Below are 22,730 nucleotides of genomic sequence, written 5' to 3' on the forward strand. Positions count from 1 at the left end.
CTCACAATTGCTACACAATTCTTTACAAGTTCTTGTTCTTGATGACTGATTAGTTGATTTGTACTGTGAGAAATATTCCCAGTTTGAATGGTTGCAAGTTCAAATAGCTGTGGTGGGTCCCACAAAGTTCGATTCGAACCATTTATCATTTACTTTAATGTAACGGAGTATGCAAGTCAAAATTGTAATTGGGTGCAAATGAATTGAGTCAGGTTTTGGGTGGTTTGAACTCGTTTTGGCAAATACCGAGCTTGGTTCCCGGTGATTCAACAAGCTCGAGATCGTCTCGGCTCAAGCTTGCACGGCAGGAAATCAACATTTTCTCTATCATCAATCCTTGTTTTTCATTCTCACACCTGATTCCATCAACACTAACTGTACAAATGAAATTGAAAAAATGGCAATCCAGAAGAGAACACGGCTAACGTTGTAATTGCTATTCGAGTGAGATCTCTCGACTGGTCATCGGAAAGAGATGTCGATAATAAGAGCAATAATAGCTTGTATCTTTAAGGAGAATGATGTTTAAAATGGTAAACGTTGTTTATAAAATACAAAAATTACAAATTTTATATTACCACTTACATACTTCAAACTCTTAGAATTTCTAATTTTATAAAATATCACCTTAAAACTAGTTTGATGTGGATGAATGAAATGAGGCAGGAATGGAATGAAAGAAATGACCATTCTTATTCCACTGTTTGGTTGCTAACATAGAATGGAATCACCATTTCCATTCTCTTGTTTGATTTGTCCGTGTCCTGCACACCCAAAAAAGTAATGACACAATGCCATAAACTTAGAGAGATTGCTAAATTTCCCCAGTGATGGAATTGAATTCCTAAAACAACATACATATGACATTTTCATTTTTCTCCAATAGATGAAGACCATAATTATCATATCATTAGAGGCTAAAAAATAATAATAATAATAAATAAATAAATAATTACTGCTAGATAACAACTAAAAAAGTTACAAAATGGAGCACAGAATGTCATATAAGTTCAATTATACTGTTTACATAGGAGTTAATGGACTCTTATTTACACATGAGTTAATGGGCTGATTGTTAAATAATTGGACTTTTTGAATCAAGTGTTTGGGCTCTAGTGGACCAAATTTTAATATAAAAATCTAAAATATAGGAACTTTTAAATTAAACCAGAACTAAACAAGTTTATAAAATATGAGCCCAAAATTTAATTCTAGTTTAGTTCTAGAATTCTAACGGAGTAATTTAACAGTTCGGTTTATTTGCAGCCTTAAATATAACCTCCTTACACTGTTTGATTTTCCCCTTTTCAATGGTCTACTTTCTCTCTCCTCACCGTCATTGTAGAGAGAGAGAGCTGCGAGAGCTGAAAGCGTCTGATCGTGCAAAAGGAGTGTGTCTGTGTACTATTTGCATATAATACACACACAAATACACATACATATACAGCTACATGCATGGAAGAAGTTAGTGAGAAGAAAAGACGGTTAGACCTTGACTGGGAACAAATAATGCCCCGCAGCGGTGACGACGACCCTCCGCCTGTACTGGAGGTCACCACCACCACCACCACTACCTCACAACCGCCGTCGGCGGCGGCGATGGACGGCGAGGAATTGCAGGACTCTCAGAGGTTCGAATTCGAACGATTGGGGGATAGAGAACTGAACGACGACATTTCCCGAATAAGGGTCAACATTGATAAATTTAGTGAGAAATTGCCCGACAAGGGAGAGAAGCTTAGGGCCAGACTCAAGCTCCTCCAATACGAGAGGGAGCGCCGGCAACGGCTCCGACTCGAGAAGGTGCTGCACTTTCTGTATGAATTTTATGAATATAAATTTCTATCATATATGTTACAAAAAAATCGACATATATCGGCACACACATATATAATTATATATTAATTTCATGCATGTTTGGATGTGAACATGATTATTTGCTGTTTGTGGGAACACAGTTTGGACCTAATCTTTCATATTTCACAAAGTGAGCACGAATGGCACTGAGCTGAATCAGACAACGAACCCTCATAGTTTGGCCTTAGTTCTCTTTGGATTCACATGTAGCTCAAAAAATATAAAATGTTTGTTATTTAACCATTTATTCAAGGTAAGGGTTTAGATTCCTAGAAAGGAACCTATTGTGGTGGATTTTTTTTACCACAAACGCCACAAATCAAGAATCACTCAGAAAAGTAAAGCCTACATCCATGGTAAAGGTCCAATGAAAGATTTCACTATACGAAAATAAGAAGATTACAAATTTCAGCCGCCAAACCCTAGTTCTCTCTCTTACTCTCTTTCTCTCATATCCCACTCCAAACCCTAAACACTCTTAGTCCTAAACGGGGTTCAAGACCTGAAAATTGGGCCCGTTGACCCGGGCCAAAAAAAAATTCAGGCCACAACATCATAGTTTCATGTGCTCTAAATCTCCCATATATGTCCTGATACACTATGAATGTCACAAAACCTTTGGTTCATTTTTCCTCTTTTTCTATTTAAAATATATTAATGGACTTTGTTTTATTTTTCCTCTTTTTCTATATAATATTTATTGAGTTTGAGCTGACCACTGGGTTCAATACTATCACATGACGAATTAAAGAAATTGCTATACTTGCTGTTTGTTAGCAAGTCTTGTGGACCAACTAATATATGTGATTAGATTGAGCAGCCAATTTGATCTTCTTTCCCATTTCCTTAGATACCTCCGTTTTCATTCATGAATAGTAGGTGATTGAACACGCCTAGTGTTGTTAAAGGCGCGCCTAGGCTCTAGGTGCGCGCCTCGTCCTGTTTGTCAGGTGCGCCTCACTGATTTTTTAGTTTTTTTTAAAAAATGATTACTCTATTTCTTAAGCCAAAAAGGGTACTTTTGGCAACTTATTCAACAAATAAGAGAGCCCAAGCGTATGAGAGAAGGACCTTGTGCTCAAAAGAATAAACAATAAGAAAGCCCAAGAGTCAAGTGTTAGTTTGCAAGCCTTTTCAATTGGGCAGTCTTGGGGTTAGGAGGTTGGCCCCTTTCAACAGAGCGCTCCTTGGCAAGTGGTTATGGAGATTCGGTAGCGAAAGGCATAGGTTATGTAGGAGGGTTATTTTGTGTCGCTTTGGGTAGGAGAGAGGGGGACGGTCATCTAGGCCGGTTAGGTCTGATGTCGGCGTGGGAGTGTGAAAATTCATTCGGGAGGGGTGGGATGAGTTCTCTAAGCACATTAGATTCAGAGTTCGGGAGGGAAGGGACATCCGGTTTTAGGAGGATGCTTGGTGCGAGGATTGCCCATTGTCTTGTTTGTTCCCAAGGTTGTTCAGGATTGCTGTTGATTGACATGCTTTGGTTGCTGACTGTTATCGATTCGACAGCGGTAGGTTTTTCTTGGGATGTGCGATTCCGGCGATCCTTTCAAGATTAGGAATTGGACGACGTGACTTTCAGGATTAGGAGTTGGATGACGTGACTGGCTTGCTGGACCTTTTGTATAGGCAGGAGGAGGCGGATGGTACTGGTTCGGATTCCTTTACTTGGGTGCCTTCTTTTGCAGGGGACTTTTCAGGTCCATTGTTTTTTTCTTTGCCTTTCTGGGTTTCACGGTTTCAATTTCCTATGGAAAACAGTTTGGCGTTCGAAGGCTCCTCTCAGGGTAGTTTTCTCTCTGGGTAGTTTTTTTTGTTTGGACTGCAGTGGGGCAAGATTTTGACTCTGGACAATCTGAGAAAGAGAAGACAGATTACAGTCAACTAGTGTTGTTTGTGTAAGAATGATGGACAGTCTGTGGATCACTTTATTTTGCATTGCCCTGTGGCTCATTACTGCTTGAGTATTATTTTTGGTCTGTTTGGCGTCCAATGAGTTATGCCCCGGACTTGATTGACGTTTGGAGGGGCCACAGGGTGGGGGTTCATGCTCGTGACTCTTGGAGGGCGATCCCCTTCTTTGTTTTGTGGAGTCTTTGGAAAGAACGGAATAGAAGATCTTTTGATGGGGAGGATTTCTCCATTAGGGCGTTGAAATTTTCTATTATTAGTTATCTTTTTAGTTGGGTGATGGGGAGAAATTGTATATCTTTAGATGAAATCGTGGATTTTTTGTATTCTTTGCGTCCATAGGACCCTTTTTTTTTGGCTTCGGTATTTATATAGCTCTTGGGATGCGTTCCCCTTTTGAACGCTTTCTAATACACTTTTACTTATAAAAAAAGAGTGAGACTGTGAGACGAACGACGAAGCCGTAGTTGCAGAGACTAACGACGAAGCCATGACAATTCTTTCTTTCTTCTTCTCTCCCTTCTCCTCTACTTCTCTCTCCTCTCTTCTCATCTTTGTATCTCTCTCTTCGTCTAGTTCTCTCCTTTCCCTGTCTTTTTTTTTTTTGGGCTCTGCTTTTTCTCCTTTTCTTCTTTAACACTTTCTCTCTTTTCTCGTCTACTGCTCTCTCTTCATCTACTTCTTCTGTCTCTACGGTTTTTTTTTTTGACTGTATTTCTTTTCTTTTCTTGTTAACATTTTTTTTTTTATTAACAGATTTGTTTCTTTTTGTGCTCTGTTTTGCCTTTCAAAAAACTAATTCTGTTTTGCATTTCAAGAAAACAAATTTGTGGTCTGTTTTATGGTTGTTGGATGCTTGTATAGTTGATGGATTTACTTTTTTATATTTGATATTAATTTTTAGAATATTGATATGACTTATGAGATATGAAGTTTTATGGTAGTTTAAATTTTCAATTGTGCGCTTCACTTCACTAACGCCTTGGTGCGCCTTGAGCCTTTAATATCACTGAACACGCCACATTTAGATAGTTTGAGAGAAAGTGCAGTGTGCACACTCCACATTTGAGTAGTTTGAGAGAGAGAGAGTATGAAAGTAAATTCAAACAGGGTGACAATTTTGATAAAAAAAAAAAAGGCAAGGAAAGAGTCGAGATACCATAGAGGTACCTGACTTAGCATAAGAGTGCATATAGAAATGTACAGGCATGTAAGCATTTGCTTTACAAGTTAGTCAAACACAGGTCATGTCTGCAAGATTGGCTAACTGCATCTCTCTTTTATAGAATGCTGTAATCATCAAATAATTATATGTCTGTGTGTGTGAATTCTGTGATAGATCATATTATATTTTAATTTTGGTGAAACATCAAGGTTGAGCTGCAGATTGGAAGTAAATCTGTCTAATAACTCCCTACTGCCTGGTTTCTTCAGTATCTAATAACTTATAGACTTATTTCCTCTACATAAGAACACTTTTTATTTTTTTTATTTTAAAGTCAAAATGAATAGAAAGCGTTCAACAGGGAATGCATCCCAGGAACTACACAACGGCTGAAGCCAAGAAATAGCCCTAAGAACCCAAAAAATCACTATCTCCTCCTATAGATTTACAACTTCTCCCCATAACCCAACAAAAAAGAGAGCTAACAATAAGAAATTTGAAAGCCCCATCAATAGAATACATAAGAACACTTACAAGATTGGGATCCATATTGGTTGAAGGTTGCTGACGGACGTGTAAAGATCAATATTGGCAGTGAATTATAGGTGTTTTGTGGTAGGGGCAGTTGATGTCAGAAGTAGTTCGATTGTAGACATGCTATAATACTCATTAAGTTAACGTTTTTAGCATATAATCCAAGTCTATAACGAGAGTCATTATATTATGACGAAATTTCTTTTTCTTTTGCCTCTTATTGTGTGAGGTGACGTTTTAGTGGGAATTCTCACAGCATAACATGACCACGTATGTTTCCAACGATGGATTGCACACGTTTTGAAGCGGTTTTACATCTTTTGCAGCAACACGATAATCCAGAATGCTGTGCATATTTAGCAATGATTTCTTCAGTTTCACAACAAAGATCTCTAGGTCGTCTTTACAAGTGTTATTCGTGCTGTGTTATTTTACGATTTTATACACATTATCTAGAAGATTACGTATGAACTGAAAATGGTTATTTGCTAACCTAAATGAAAGAGATTTACAAAAAGAACTAGATGAATATCTTGTCGAAGATATCATTTTATCTTCATAAGTAATTCTGTTGAAACATGTTTACTTAATTAATGCTTATTGAGTTGGGAACTAATAATATTTAGATCAGGACACCTTAACATGATTTCTTTGTGATGTAAATTGTAAATTAGATGAGGCCACCTTAACATGATTTCTTTGTGCATTTTAGATTTTAGTATATCAATGCAATATCTAATGCTAAATTTTGACTGTAATTTGTTATGATTTTTACTGAACAGGACGATGATGGATGTGAGGTGTCTGCACAATCTAAGCCAGGTTTTGTCAATGAGATTTTGATTGATTTAGTAGCATATTAAATACATATGTACTATATCTTTTTTTTTAGATATTTTATAACTTATTTTCTTTAATCTTGGTGTCCCCCTTTTGTCCATCAGCAATAGCACACTCAGTTTCATGATGGCTTTCAATATGTTTAAATGTCATCCAGTTGATTTTTTTGGAACTGAGTCTCCGTTCAAGCTAGAAATGCTGATTGAATACTTTGATTTGAACTTCATTTTTAAAATAAGAAGTAAAAATTTATTAACTAGAGCATTTGGAGATAACATGTCATTCTCAATGATCATCGACAAAATGTGAAAGGCATCCTCCAAATGCTTAAACTCCAAATTGACCAAGGCGAGACGCAACCAAAAGGTGTTGGCCAAGCGTCCTCTCATGACAAGGTCCATGAGTGCTCTTTGTTGACCACTGGATTGAGAGAGTTATTAGAAGTTTATTTCGCTTTTCTCATATCTCAAAAACTGTCTCAATTCAGTTGTTAATAAAGACAGCTAAAGACTATTTATAATTAATCATAATTTTTCTTGAGAGAATTGAGCATTAACATATAGTTTGAGAATTCAACTTGATACTACTTAGTAGATCGGTGGTTATCTTATGCAATCATTTGAGTGATTAAAATCTTTTAAAAATATATGTTACAAGCATATCATTCATACTCAAATTTGTTCACATTAAAGAAAAAGAATCCCAAATTAAAGCTCATGCTCATATTGCAGATTTCAAAACAACCAAATATATTAAAATAATATAGTGAACATCCAAAAATAGCTCCAAGCATCATCAAAATCTTCATGCAAACTCTTATCACTATCATCAAATCTGTATTCATAACTTCCAATATCTTGCTTTGAAATATAAGGTATGTAGCCTAGTGGTACTTCCTCACTTTTCAAAGTAGAAAGTCGAGGGTTCAAATCCCTATAAGGGCAAGTGGGTGTGTCAATTTCAACTAGGAAAAAAGGAATGTCTTGCTTTGAACTATTTGACATAACCTTGAGCAATTATTGTTTACGATTTTCATTTCTTTTATTTATTTATTTATTATTAATATTTCTACTCCTATTGTCATCTTATTCTTCTAAACTGCCCAACATTTGTACCCTGGGGATTGATGAGTTGAATGGACTCTCTTTAAATTGGCTTGATAAGAATATGCTAATTGCCCCATGTGGAGTTGTTGACTTTGTTTTTCAATTAAGCGTTAAACTTTGGCGAGAAAAATCGATGACTCGATGCAGTAAGGAGATTGCCCAAGTGACGCTGACTATAGTCACTTTGCCTGGGGGGTTTAATAAGTGCTGGCTCACATAACCTTCCTTGAATGCCCTTGTGTGCAAGATGATTTCTTTTACTACACAATTTTTAACCTTAATGTATGAAGAAATCCATTTTAAACTTAGATTGCCTTTTCTTCCTAAAATCATCAAGCCCTTCTAGTTTTATGTTGGCTTTTTGGCTGCTGATCTCTTTCAATGTTAGGTTAGTAGGAGTATAATTGTAGAATATGCTTGAAAGTCGAAACTAGTTCTGTTATACATCATAAATTTATTACTCTCCGTGCGCTTTGTAACCTTTTTTTATTTAAATTTTTTATAAGCTTTCATTAAAAATTGCTGAATGGGGGAGCGCTCCCAAGAACAGACAAGAATAGTCAACAAGGGCCATCTATAAACCCGAGCTATCCACAAAATTCACAAAAATCCCCCATTGATTTACAATTTCGCCAATTTTCCAAAAGAATAAAGAACTCATAATGCTATATTTGAGAGGCCAAATGGGAGTTTCCTCTCCATTTAAGGATCCCTATTTCTCTCACGCCACAACCCCTATCAAATACAAAGGAGAGTGGCCTTCAAGTGTCTCTGTCTCGGCTCTTCACTGTACATCGTCTCCAAGCCTCAATCATGTCTATTGTAGAACTAGGAGACACCCAAAACATACCAAAAATCACCAGAACATGACCCAAACATCTCTCGCCACCAGACAATGCAAAAGACGACTGCTTTCTTGCGCATGCAACACCAATTAACTACAAATTGTCTCCTTTTTCTGAGGTTGTCTAGGGTCGAAATCCTCCCAAGAGAAGCTGACCATACAAAGAAAGCCACCTTTTGGGGGGCCTTTCTATATCTCCAAATAGCCTTCTAAGGAAATTAAGGAATCGGAACCAAAGGGAACTCTGATAGAAAGATTACACATCAAAAGCCCCCGTCCAAGAGTGCTTTCATTTCATTTCATTTCATCCATCCCCTCCCTTCTGGCTAACAACGACTCTCTTCCATAATCTGGATCTCTCCCTCCCAAATCTCCAAAGCCATTTGCCCAACAAAGCTTTGTTGAACATATCCAACCTCCTAATCCCCAGCCCTCCTGTTTGAATGGGGGTACACACCATCTCCTAGTCCACCAAATGGTACTTGAACTCATCTCCCATACCACCCCAAAGGAAATCTCTCTGAGGCTTGTCTAGCCTCCTGTGAACTGAAGCCACTATCTGAATGAGGGACATAAAATAGGTTGGAAGATTCGAAAGGGTGCCCTTCATGAGGGTTACGCTTCTCGTTTTGACAAGTATCGAAGCCTTTGTAAGCTGATTTACTTCCAGATCATTTAATTCATCGCTTAAGGGGTAAAAAATAGATTAATGAAGAAGAGAAGACTAGGCTTGACCACTTCTGTTAATTTGTTAATGGGGAGGGAGTGGAAAACAAGAAATTGAGTGAAGGAATGGGAATCCACCCTACTTTATTTGTAAGGTGCTCCTATATTATACTTTAGTGTTATACTTGACTTCAAATCCCCTTACTTTTGAAGTGATTGTTTTGGTGAGCCCCAGTTTTTATTTTTTCCCCCTTTTGAGGTGATAATCATTGTTGGAACATATTTAAAAATTTCACTTTTCTTCTCCCCTACTAAACAAGCTTGAGAAAGCTATTAATAAGAAGCTTGCAGAAGGAAAGTCTGACAAGGGGGAATGGATCTATAAGAATGAACCTCAATAACAAAAAAACCTGACGAAAGGGACTTGATTGACGCAACATGTAGTAAAAGAAAGAGAGGCCAATTCATATCTGAGCTTCATCTAGGCTAAACCTAAGACTTGAGGGGAGACTGATTTGGGAGAATGAAATGGTTGTTCCAATCCCATTTCCAATGCAATTTCCAATCCAACACTGATTTTTTCTTGAGAACAATCAATGGACATGCACATGTGATTTTTGAATAATCACATGATATAAACATTCTTTGTTTTGATGTTTGCAAATTAGATCCATATTGAATTTGATGTTGCCTTTGCTGTATGGATGGAATGGGAAGAAATTTTGGTCCGTACTAAATTAAAAAATTTCAGTATGCCCTCTAAATTGGGCTGGAATATATAGAATTGGCCACATGGGATGAAACTTCTACTTCTTTTTCCTGGTTCAGTAAACTATGTTTCTACTATGAAGTGTTTTGTCGGTAATTGATGTTAAAATCGAGTACAAATATGTTGGGGGCGTGCTCTTTCTTTTGCTATTTCTTATTCACAAAATCTGCTTTAATGGGTACAAATTATGACCTGAACATGTTCTGTAGGTGTATCTGATGATTTTAAGCAGGAAGCTCCATCATCTCTTCCGCCTTCACAGTCCTCATTCACCTCAATTTTTCAAAGAAAATTGGAGGAAAATGTATGGTGGTTTTTTGAACAAGAACTGTTTTTTCCTGATTTGTTGTGCCTGCTTTAACTGAGAAATCTTTTTTTTTTTTAACCCTTTATTTATTTATTTAACAGTCAGATTGTAGGACAGTAAATGCCTTTGATAAAAAATTCACTTTGAGTCCCTGTGACCGTCGGAAGATGAGACAGAAGGGACAGTCTTCAACAAGGGCAAGACACAAGAGCAGTTCATCTTCAAGACAATCATCTTTTCAGTGCCCTAGTAGTCTTTCTGATGACAAACGCATTCTCTCAAATGGCAATCAAAAGGGCGGACACTCTTCTACTCGTTCTACTCTTCATTTTGGCAAAAAATTGTGTACCTTAATCTCTAAGAAGTATGCCTTATCTCCCTCCTATGATTTCAATTTAAATTCAAAATTTCCTGTAGAAGATTTTGCATGCTTTTCTGACCCTGCTATGTTAACTGCTATTGTGAATATAGACAAAATTTGTGTCTGTTTGCTAATACATTCCATTTATATACCTTTCAGACATATCTAGCACTCTGATACAGGTATTAATGTCGTGCATGTTTATTATGTGTAAAAGATGAACTGTATACTGCTGCATCATTCCATGTGATTGCAGTGCTTTGCTGCATAGAATTTAGACATTTATTGGGGGGTATTCAGTCTGTGAGTTTGTTATGGTATCATTGTTGTGGCCACACTGAATGTGTATTTAGGAGTATACAATATTGGTTGCTGTTTTGATACATTTGGAGGGGAAAGTTTTGTTCATTCACGAATTTGTCAATTTCAATATTAAACATATACTGACCTGTCAAAAAAACAAAAAAACAAAAAAGAAATCCCTGAATTTATATTCCTTTTAAGGTTAAAAATGTTGTGTTAATACGGAAGGAGCTAAAGCTTCTTATAACTTGAAGTTTTAATAAGTGGAACTCATTTCTTTGTTATATTTCTGCCAAATCGGTTGTTATTGAGGCTTTTGTCTCATGGCTTGTTTCACGAAAGCTAACTCTTCTTGGGGCTTGAATATGAGTAACATATGACTACAAGGTGAGATGATTAAAAGGACAAAAGATATAAAAGAAGTTACATGCTCTTGTTATTGGTCTTCCTCAATCCTTGTACATTAAGGTTTATCCTTAGTCGTTGTCTGATTCTTTTTCAAGTTTTTCTCATGAAGTCTCACTGGTGTCAGTTCTTTTGTACCTACCTATACCTTGCTTTGGCAATTTGATTGACGGAAGGGACAATAATGGGAGGGGTCCAAGGGGGGCTTTTGTTGATGCATGGTTCTTGCCTGGGTTCTTCTTTGAATCACATGTACTACTATTAAGAATTTGGACATATTGTGTATAATTTCAGTTCAAAGGACCTTTATATTGCCCATGGATTACTAATTGGATTTGTCCTGTTAGTTTTTTGCTAAACTGCATGACCTGAGTGAATAAGCATCATAAATATATTTATCTTTTTCTTTTTCTTTTTTTTTTTTTTTTTTTTTTTTTTTTTTAACTTTTTTGCAGGGGGGATGTGTTTCAGGTCGTGCCTCCAAATGATTCCAGGCGTAAGAATGTAAGTGCTTCCCATTTTTTTTATATCTCCTGTTATTTAATAATTTCTTCAAATATGTGTTTTACCGAGGGAAAATTAGATGTCATAACTACAATGCTGTTATCGATTCTTTTAGAATTTATTTTTGTTGTCTAATTTGAAAGTTCTGCACCAGTATTTAGATGCAAGTCCCAGAATTTCTTATTTTATTTTATTTTCCTCTGGTTAGATAGATTCTTGCACACACACAAACACGACCGTGCACACACACAAACACGACCGTGCACACACAAGCCTATACTCAAATTCCCACGATTGGGCTCTAACCCTCACCTCCCTAAAGTTATACCACCTGGGCCAATGGCCAGGCAGTTAAGCCACAAACTTTCAAATGCTCAAGAGTTGTTGACTTTGCTAACCTTGTGTAGTAAGATTTTAAAGGGAAATCCTTGTATAAATGCTGCCACAAGAATATCTATGTATATGGGGTGAAAAAAGATGAAAAAGAAAAAACTAAACAGAAGAAACAGAAAATAATTCATGATAGTGAAGTTCTTTTTTCTCTTTCACGGCAGTGAAGCTTCCAAATCAAAGTTACAAAATGAATATAATTACTTCTGTTTTTGTGACAACAAAATAGAGAAGAAGAAAAATGAGAAGAGGGATGAATTGATGGAGATCAGGACATTGCTCGTACAGATGAATTGCACTTGTGATGTAGTACACAAAAGCTCTGATACCAACTGATGTACAACACAATAGCTCTGATACCAACTGATGTAGAAGAGACTAGTGTGAGTGATTTAGGGCCGGAAGAGAGAATGAGAGTGGAAAGAAGAGAGAGGAAAGAAGACAGGAGAGAAGAAGAATCTGAGGGAGAAGAGATCTGTAATTCAATACTCAATATTCAATATTCATCAAAGGTAACTAACTCAATACATATACCTATGTAAACATAGGCAATACAAAGAAATTTAAGTCTAAAATAGCTGCTGCAAACATTAAAAATTTAAAAGTCTAAAAATGGTTGCCATGAGCCCAGTGAGACATGTAGCCATAATGGCTGCCATGTAGCCAACCTGTGGCCGTGCCTATGCCTAAAGTTATAGCTATGCTAAGTTCCAACATAGCTGCAAGACAACATAACTTATTTACAGGAAAACCTAGACCTAATACTAATTTTAAGGAAATATTGCAAAACTAACTTATATTTATTATAATTCCTAATATATATAAACTCTAAAAATCTATCTGTCCTTGCCTCTCCTCCATGCATAGGTGAGAGTTATGTGCAATGGGCCATGCCTGGTTCTTCATCATTCCCTCCCGGTTGAGGAGAACACTTCTCCGAAGAGTTAAAACAAAAGTATCGATCCCATAGAATGCATCCAACAACGAACTTGAAATTGCTAGGCTCAAATACTGCAACAAGATCAAGCGTTTTCTTTCAACAAGAAATTTCCCTGTATACTGGTCCCCAATGCAGTAGTTGTAGTTGCCTGTAACTTTATCCCCATAGACAAAATCTACACTATGAACATCTGTAGCAAAAGACTACTCTGAAGGAGAGGACAACTCCTGCATGTTATCTTTAGTTCCTTCAGACATATCGAGAGGTAATAATTCGCCATTTGAAGTTTCCTCATTTGATGCTTCTACATTTGGAGATGTAAGCAAACTGCAATCTTTGGTCCATTGTTGAAAGTAAGGTTGAAGACTAAGTGCACAGTTCATGAGTACTTGCTTGCCTAGTCTTCGACTTTCCACATTATCCTCGGTAACACTAGCTAAAAGAGTATCAAATAACTCCTGCAAAACAGTATCACTTTCCTCCAGTACATGAGACATAACCATGGATTTAAAGATTCTATCCTCATGATAATCACTTAATTCTTTTAAAAAGCGCTAGAACATCCTCACAATCAACTCATCACATTCTAAATCTAGTATAATCAAACATGACTTGACCTTTGCAAATGTGTTGAGAATTCTGACCACCTTGCTATTAGAAATACTAAATCTCTCAGATAGATTTTCAAAGGATGAAACAATCACCTGAAATACTTCTATCATCTGATCATCATTATAAGGGAGATCTGGTGTTGTAATCCTTGTTAACTCACTAAGACAGGAGACTACTGCAACTCTAACAACACAATCTGAATGCTTTAAAAATTCTTCAGTAATTAAAGCCTTCATTATTGGAGAAAGTGCAACTTGCATTGAAACACATGGATCCTGGTGTACCTTGCAAAGCAAGTGATTAGTTTGTGTTAAGCAACCAATGGAGCTCATTGATAGAGGATGGAAGTTGAAGAAGGCTATTTCCTGTTTCCAAAAGCTGCTGTTCCAAGTCTCTTTTCAAGAATGTTTGTGTTTCCCTTTCATCTTCATGCCAATATTGACCAATCTTCGCAGGAATTCCAAGTGAAATTGGTGTGCATGCAAGAGCGTTAATCTTTGGCTTAGCATGAGGCCACTGAGGAGACAAACAAATGTCACTGTCCAAGAAATCTGTCATGAGAAGTCTGAAAATTCTTCCTCTCAAAAGAAATTTTATGGCTTATAATTTAGACTTTGGGTCAAGCATGGGCTGGTTTGGGTGGGTTGAAAATGGGTAAAATTATGTGTTGTGATGGTCTTAGCTATTGGGTCCCAAAGGTACTGATTTCTATTGAAGTATTTTCTGGGCTTTGGGCTGTTAAAGGAAGTAGATAGGTTATTGGCTTAAAACAATGGCTGGGTTTTAATTGGTTAAATGGACAGGAATCAGATTGATGGACATGTGCTGGTTTTATTTAGCAATATGGGCTGGAATCTGGGGCGGTTTACAAGTAAAAGTGGGTCGGCTCTGGACTCAAATATGGGTATGGGTAAAGATTCAAATTTGGGATATTAAATATCCCACGGACAGAGTTTTGTCCCTGACAAATAAATTCGAGCGATCTGGAGAGTGGAGACAAGAGTTTGCCTGAAGACAGCCAGTGAAAGACAACAAAACGATGATGGGCAGAGAGGGTTCCAGCGACAATGGCGAAACAGAAGTGAAAGGAAGTTGGCGAGAATGCGCCGATGATGAGAGATGTCCTGTCTGAAGTCCCAGTGAGTTGTTCTTCACTGTTCGACTTCTTCTTCCTTCTCTTTTTCTTTTTGGTCAGCGAAGGCCTGGGCTTCTGTTGGCTTGAAACAGTGATGTTTGGCTAGGCTTTGTGGTGTTGATGGTTTTCGGTTGGGTGTTATAGGAGGGCTAATTTGAGGTTGTGGTAATGGTGGTGGATGTACCGTATGGGCTGTGTGACGAATAGTGGTTTGGGTTTGGGCTTTTGGTTTACAGAGGGATGAAATGATGGACAGCGAATGGGATTGGCGAATGCTTGAATCTTTTGCTTTGATACCAAATGATGTAGAAGGGTAGTGAGCTCTGATACCAAATGATGTAGAACACAATAGCTCTGAGACCAACTGATGTAGAAGAGACTAGTGTGAGTGATTTAGAACCGGAACAGAGAATGAGGGTGGGAAGAAGAGAGAGGAAAGAAGACATGAGAGAAGAAGAATCTGAGGGAGAAGAGATCTGTAATTCAATACTCTCTCTCTCTATATTTATATATTTGATAAGTAAAATTTTATAGAAAGGTGCTCAAGAGGGGAGCGCTCCCAAAAGAATACACAAAACGCCAAAGGTGACAGCTAAATCTTTAAGCTATCCATAAAATTCAAAAGATCCCCCAAAGAGTTACAATTATGCCCGTTAATCTAAAAAAATAAAGTATGCAGTATACTTTTTTTTGAGAGACCAAGTAGGAGTCTCCTCACCCTCAAATGATCTTGTATTTCTCTCACGCCGCAACCCCCACCATAAACAAAGGGGAGTGGCCCTCCAAACAACCTTGGATCGGCTCTCGACTAGACACCCTTTCCAAGCCTCAGTCATACAACACCAGTTAATCACGATCCGTCATCTCCTAAGATTGTCAAGGGTGAGGATGCTACCGAGGGCTGCACACCAATCAAAGAAAGCCGCCTTCAAGGGAGCTTTCAACCTCTAAATCGATTTCCATGGGAAGGAAGAACCTGGAGACACCGACAAATTGTGATAGAACGCCCTGACCTCGAATACTCTTCTCGGCGTGCCCGCCCACACCATCTCATCCATCCCCACACCCTCCACCGCTTGCCAGTAAAGCAAGGCTAAAAACTCATTAACCTCCATAAGCTCACAATCATGGAACTCTCTACCAAACTGCACATCCCAAGTCAACCTCCTGTTATCAAGACGAAAACAGTCGGCAGCCATAGCACGTTGAGTCGAAGAAATCCTGAAAAGTGGAGGAAACCTACGAGCAATAACACAATCCCCACACCAACGGTCCTCCCAAAATCTGATGTGACTCCCACTCCAAACCTTGCATCGGATGTGTTTAGAGAACTTGTCCCACCCCTTCCTGATAAGCTTCCAAACACCCATACGTGCAATCTCACCTCCCTGGACAGCCACCCACCATCACCCTCTCCACAGTGGCATGCAATAATCTTCCTCCAAAGAAGGGACCTCTCACTCCCAAATCTCCACAACCATTTGCCCAGCTGCGCCTTGTTGAACAAATCCAATCTTCGAATGCCCAAGCCCCCCTTCTGAATAGGGGAGCAATTCTTCTTCTCTCCTCTTTTTCCCCTTTCTCTTCCCTCTTTTGTTTTCTCTCATTCTCTCTTCCCGGCCTGCATCAATGATACAACAATGTGAATACCGTATGACTTGGAAAAGATATAATTTATTTAATTTGATTTTCACTGAACTGTATTGATATGCGTATTTTCTATCTATGTTTCTGTATAAATGATGTGAAATGTAAATGGGAATTTGTGTGTAAGGTAATTATTATCCATGAACTTCTGACTATATTTTCTATATTTTTCTTTATCTATCAAAAAAAAAAAAAAATCCCATATAATACTCGGGTATGTACAAGACAAATCTAGGTGTTTGCGGAAATAGTGATATAAGTCAAAAATCACTTTACCTTTAGGCAAGGCAGACACACAATCCCATGTTCTGGCTGGACTTGAACCTTCCCCTCAAGAAGTGGAGAGGGGGGAGGAGAAATTATTCAACTGGTAGTTGCCAGTAATGATTTTTCCCACACAATAATTTCTGGGGTTTAGCGTTTGCAGCTGATGCCTGTTGAAGTTCATGTTTTGCAAATGGCTGAAGTCCATTTTGTGAATTGTATACCATGCTGTTTTCTTTTTATGTAGGGAAAAAAAAAAAACAAAAGAAGGCAGGCAGCTGGGGCAGCTTGCCATCTTCCTGGTTGCTTGCTGCTATCAGTCTTTTGATGTTATGGCAATTGATGATATATTCTGCCATTTTTTCTTTGGCATGGTCCTTATCTAAGGCTCTACTCTGCTACCTTTTTGTGGAAATTGGGGGCCCTCTACTTCCTTTACTCTTGTATCCAGATTGAAAAGTGTTCACCCGGCCTTAATGGAGTTGCATGTTATGCATTTTGGTTTAGTTTGCAGAAAACTAAATTGCTTACTGGTTCCTAGAATTTGGCCTTCTATTGGAATATAGATGATGATAGCTTATTCTGCTCCGTCCATTACAAAATAATTTGTGTTCTCTCTAAGCACCTCCCCTTTATGGGCGCGCCAGAGGCGCCAGGCGCATAAAGGCGCAGCTTCAGTGCCTTGCATGTACTAAGACGAAGCGTGTTTATAAAGGTGCGAGCCTGTTGGTTAGAAGCGTTAAGCCCAAGGCGCTTCAGGCGCGCCTGATTAAATGTTCCTCTTTGTTGCCTTTTAAAATAGTTCAAATATGATTGGTGTTAATCTATTTAGTGGCCTCTTTGTTGACTTTTAAATGGTTTTGTGCTAATCTATTTAGAGGTGGACCCTCTTTGTTGACTTTTGAATGGTTTGGTGCTAATCTATTTAGTGGTGGACCCTTATATAGAATAGAAACAAAAAGGTAAAGTAACTTGAACATTTAGGACTCCAAACAACACTCTTTTAGTCTGTCACTTGTATATTCTGACTTCTCCGACAACAGACACATACTCTTTTTCTTATTCTGCTCTAATATTTTCTCTCTCTATCTTCTTCTCTGTTTTCTTTCTTCTGCTGATCTCTCTCCCTCTCTTTTCTTCTCTGATTTTCTTTTCTTCTCCTGTTCTCTCTCCTTCTTCTGGCCTTTTCTCTCTCTCTCTCTCTCTCTCTCTCTCTGTTTTGTTTTTTTCTCTCCGTTTTTCTTCTCTCCCCCCTTCCTCCTCTTCTTCTTCTGGTCTAATTTTTATTTATTTTATTTTTATTTTTTTTTACTTCTGCCGTGTTTCCCCTTTCCTACTGCTTTGTGTTTTTTAATTTTTTTAATTTTTGTTTACCTTATCTGTTTTTACTTATTTTTTTTTACTTCTGCTGTGTTTCCCCTTTCCTTCTGCATGCTGTTTTTATTTTGTGTGAAATTGCTTGCTATTTTTTGCTATTGAAAGTATTTGTTTTACATGACTTTTGCATATTTATATTTACTATTGCATCTTTATTGGGTGCTTTTTTTTTTTGTTTCCTCAACTTGCACCTTGCTTCAGTCGGGCGCGCACCTCGCCTTGCGCCTCAGGCTCCAAAAGGCCTTTGCGCCTTAGTGCTCCTTGAGCCTTTTACAACTATGCCAGTTCCCCCATCCGCGGTAAGCTATGTTTAGGTTTTAATTGAAGAAAGAAACCAACTAGTATTGGAAAACTTTGAGTTGGATAGGACATAATTTGATGCTAAGTATTTATTGAAGTTGAGTAGTGTGTTCTGCTGGAAAAAATGTTGGTTGATTTACCTGTTCTATTTTTTCTATATATGTTTGTGTTTCAGTCGTTTTCCTGAGAAGAATGCTGTTTTATTTTTGTTCGACGGAAGGTTGATCCTTTGGGTCTAACCGTTTATTTCCTAATATTGTATGTTAATTGATAACTAATTGGTTTTGCACCTGCTAACAATGTTCAAACTTCGACCAGGGGAAAACTGTTGTTCTAGTGGATGAGGAGGAACCTCAGCTCATAGAAATGACGGAGCAAGCTAACATAGCAGATGACAGGTAGAAGTTTTATTTTTGAGATTTTTTCTTTATTATTATTATTATTTTTGTTTTTTGATTTTTGTCTTTTTCCCCCTTCGTATCTCAGCTTGTCCATTGGGGTTTGCAATTATTTGATTCCAGTAACATTTTGTTTTTCTTTTCTTTTCTATCTTTGTCCAGTATGAAAGAGAGTAAGATCTACTATCCATCAAGGTACACCATAATCTTTTTCCTGAAGAAAGATGAGGAATATGAATTCCTTGGTGCATAATCTCTTTAAAATATAACTTGAGCATTCTATTTTCTCTCATTTATGGATACAGGGATGATCCAGAATCAGTTGAAATATGTTACTCAGACATGGAGTGCCTTGCTCCTGAAACCTATCTTTCATCAACTGTTATGAATTTTTATATACGGTACGTGTATAGGGGATGTTCTTAATAATTTGATGCATTTATTAGGCAGTATGTACTGTTTTTAGATTTAGCTTAATTTTGGTTTTTCCATGTTTTCCCAGTTTGAGGACAGTTTTGTAAATGTGTTCTGATTCTTATTCTTTACATTTGATGTTCTTTATAAATAATATGATGGGTCCCTTCAGGTAGTTGCAAATAGAAAATACTGTTACACATGACTGAAATGGTAATTTTCTATAATTATGGCAAATAGTCTTGTCCTCTGCAGCTAGAAGTACGAGATTTGTGTTCATTGTTGCCAGAAGAAATCCTATGAGATTAGAGTTTGGAAGTTAACAATTATTTGAGATTTATACATCTATTTTACCATTTTTGTTAATGACTGACTTCTATAGCCCATCGACCTTAGATTGCCAGAAAAGAGCTCATGAGGCAAACAAACAGAGAATTGAAGAACACAACAGCTTCTTATGGAAGAAGTTCAAGTTGGGACCTTTATTTTTTTATTTATTTTTTTTTCTTTTCACGGGCATTGTTTATTAGCTTCGATAGGTGCTGCTGTTTCAATTTTGAGGAAATTCCAAATGGATTAGTAGGATTCCTTTTTTTTTTTTTTTTTTGACAAGTAAAAAATCAATAGAAAGCGTTTAAAAGGGGAACGCGTCCCATTTACAAAAACAAAACAGAAACCTATGGACCCAATGAGTCCAAGAAATCAACAACATCGTCAGAAGAAGGACAATGTCTCCCCTTCGCCCAATTGAAAATGGATCGAATAATATGAAGTTTCAAAGTTGCTGTAGACACCTCCATTCCTTCAAAACATCTGTTATTCCTCTCTCTTCAAATGCACCACCAGATGCAATGTGGAATGGTCCTCCAACACTCACGAGCATGACCCCCCACATGACATCCCCTCCACGCTTCAATCATGCCCCTTGTGGACCGGGGTATCACCCAAGAAATGCCGAACAATCCGAAAATAAGATTCCAACAATCATATACCACAGGGCAGTGTAAGAGTAGGTGATCCGTAGACTCACCATCGTTTTTGCATAGGCAACACCGGTTGACAATAATAATGCCTCGCTTCCTCAGGTTATCCAAAGTCAAAATCTTACCCCACACAGCAGTTCACACAAAGAATGCCACCCTAAGTGGAGCCTTAGAACGCCAAATAATCTTCCAAGGGAAAACGAAACCAGCAAGTTGGAAAGACACATAAACATAGATCGGACCTCGAATCCTCCATGGGAAGAGGGAACCCACAGAAGAACATCATCACCTATGCCACCAACCTCCTGTTGGTACAGCATATCCAGAAAAGTGCAAGCCTCATCCATCTCCCAGTCCTGAAAAGAATGCCTAAAACGCACATCCCACATAATCCCACTGCTATCAAGCCGATAGCAATCAACTACAAAGGCATGTCTATTAGTAGCGATTCTAAAAAGCCTTGGAAAAGAGCAAGACAACGGCTGGTCTCCGCACCATAAATCCTCCCAAAACCGAGCACATCAACCATCCCGAACTTTGAATCTGATATGAGAGGAGAAAACATCCCATCCTTTCCGAATAAATTTCCAGACGCCAACTCCTCCTGCGTTAGGGACTGGGCATGAAGACCACCCACCTCTCTCTTCCCCTTACCGACATGAAAATGGATTAGTAGGATTCTGAATATAAATAATATTGAAGTCTAGCTATAGACATCATTTTGTTGGACGGATGGATAGTTAAACTTATCACATGGTAGCTGGATAGATAATTTTGGATATTTAGTTCTTTTCTTGGCAGATAAAAAAGTTCAGGAGCTAAAATATTCAAGATTTACTTAAATTCATCCATTTACGATAATATTTTCATGCTCTTAGTTAATGCAGTGATATATAAAAAAGGAACCCTGATTTTAAGTGCTATTGGATGGTAGTGTCCAATTGGTTACTTGACCTACATGGTGGGGCTCACAGGAGGAGAGCAAAACGAACCATTTTTAGAGTATGTTAGACAGATCTTACTCATTTTTCTCAATTTGAAACGGATTATTTTTTTATTTTTTATTTTTTTGCTTTTGAGTACATCTGTTCACACTTTGCGTGTCCATACACATATATCATATGGATCTTACAATAAGGGCCAGTTATGCAATGATAGTCAACCCTTATCCCCCTTAAATCATGGATTGACGGGTGAAGGCCATGCATAGTTGCCAATGGTATTGGGTTATGCCTCGCTTTGCGAGGGGATTGATTTGTCGCTTGGAGAGGCTGTTTTGTGGGAGCCCATGCTCGTGAATTATGGTGGGCAGTTACCTTTTGTGTTTGGTGGTGCATTTGGAAGGAGCGGAATAGAAGATCTTTCGACGGGGAGGAATCTTCCATTGGGAATTTGAAATTTGTTATCATTAATTCTCTTTTTAGTTGGGTTATGGGGAGAAATTGTAAATCTATAAAGGAGACTGTTGATCTTTTGGGTTCCTTGGGTCCGTAGGACTAGTTCTTTGGCTTCGGCCTTGTATAGTGTCTGGGATACGTTCCCCTTTTGAATGCTTTCTAATATAATCTTATTTATCAAAAAAAAAAAAAAAAAAAAAAGTTAACCCAACCATTATTAGCTTAGCTCTAGTCCTTAGTTTTAATTTTATTTTCTGATCTCATTTATAATTAATGGAGTCCCTTTTTCAGTGTTTATTCATTTTCATTTTCATGTCCATCTCCATATCCATCTACCTGTGCAGTTTCATCTTTTTTTATACCATTGACCACTCGGATAAGTTTCAAGTCCTTGAAATGGATAGCTATGATCTGTGTCCTTGGTTTCAAGTAATGCTAATCGCACAGGAGAGTGGTCCTTTGCTTCCTCCCAGTAATAACAATAGCCCCTTTGATTTCCTATTCATAACTGTTGCACTATTGATATTCTCTTCAATCAAATTGGATTCCCAAGCTGCAATTGACTCACAATCAACTTGGCCGTGGAACAATGGAGTTTTAGGTATTGTCAAAGTTGATCTTGTTGTACATCTGGAAAAACATGAATCCACTTCACTAGTTGTATAATATTTGGTTTATTAGGTATGAGAAACAATCATATATTTATCATCTTTATTAACTTTTTGAGTTCTTATGTAAGAGACCCATCCATTTCTATTATTTGTACATGTCATCTTGTAATCATATTCTGGAACAAATGAGGAGATTTTTAGCAGTGAATTTGCTTTCGAGATTGGCATTATCATTTATCACTAATATGCTGGTTTCTTTTGGCTAGATATCTGCAGCAGTCCACTTCTCCAAAAGATAGGGCAAGATGTGATTATCATATCTTCAACACATATTTTTACAAGAAACTAAAAGAAGCTGTTTTGAACAAGGTATTTTTTTTAATTTTTTTTTTACTCCATTGGAGTTATTCTAGAAACCATTCCACTTCTCCGAAAAATAGGGCAAGATGTGATTAACACATCTTCAACACATATTTTTACAAGAAACTAAAAGAAGCTGTTTTGAACAAGGTAATTTTTTTTTATTTTTTTTACTCCATTGGAGTTCTTCTAGAAACCATTCTTCATCCTAAAAAGCAAAATCTTAGTTCTAGTTTACGTTTTGGATTCGCATATTTTGAAGCTGGAAAAAGTGGAGAAATTTTCCCAATGATTGCTTAAAGCATTAGCATGCCCTATGAAGTATCAGCA

General features: G+C 37.6%; 1 protein-coding gene across 1 annotated transcript in view; it reads left to right on the forward strand.

Moving 5' to 3' along the window:
• The first annotated feature begins 1,283 nt into the window (after window positions 1-1,283).
• LOC132294974 (ubiquitin-like-specific protease 1D) overlaps window positions 1,284-22,730 on the forward strand; it is a 32,216-nt gene continuing 10,769 nt past the window's right edge. Inside the window, exons 1-9 of the mRNA XM_059793032.1 lie at window positions 1,284-1,803; window positions 6,250-6,289; window positions 9,902-9,996; window positions 10,101-10,363; window positions 11,524-11,572; window positions 18,556-18,635; window positions 18,798-18,830; window positions 18,941-19,036; window positions 22,307-22,409. Of these exons, the coding sequence (XP_059649015.1) occupies window positions 1,456-1,803; window positions 6,250-6,289; window positions 9,902-9,996; window positions 10,101-10,363; window positions 11,524-11,572; window positions 18,556-18,635; window positions 18,798-18,830; window positions 18,941-19,036; window positions 22,307-22,409 (1,107 nt within the window). The 5' untranslated portion in view covers window positions 1,284-1,455. The remainder of the gene's footprint in view (window positions 1,804-6,249; window positions 6,290-9,901; window positions 9,997-10,100; window positions 10,364-11,523; window positions 11,573-18,555; window positions 18,636-18,797; window positions 18,831-18,940; window positions 19,037-22,306; window positions 22,410-22,730) is intronic.

The sequence above is a fragment of the Cornus florida genome, unplaced genomic scaffold (assembly GCF_030987335.1).
Source record: "Cornus florida cultivar Cherokee Brave unplaced genomic scaffold, ASM3098733v1 CherokeeBrave_3.0.0_Hap2_Chr02, whole genome shotgun sequence".
In the NCBI taxonomy this organism is placed as follows: Eukaryota; Viridiplantae; Streptophyta; class Magnoliopsida; order Cornales; family Cornaceae; genus Cornus; species Cornus florida.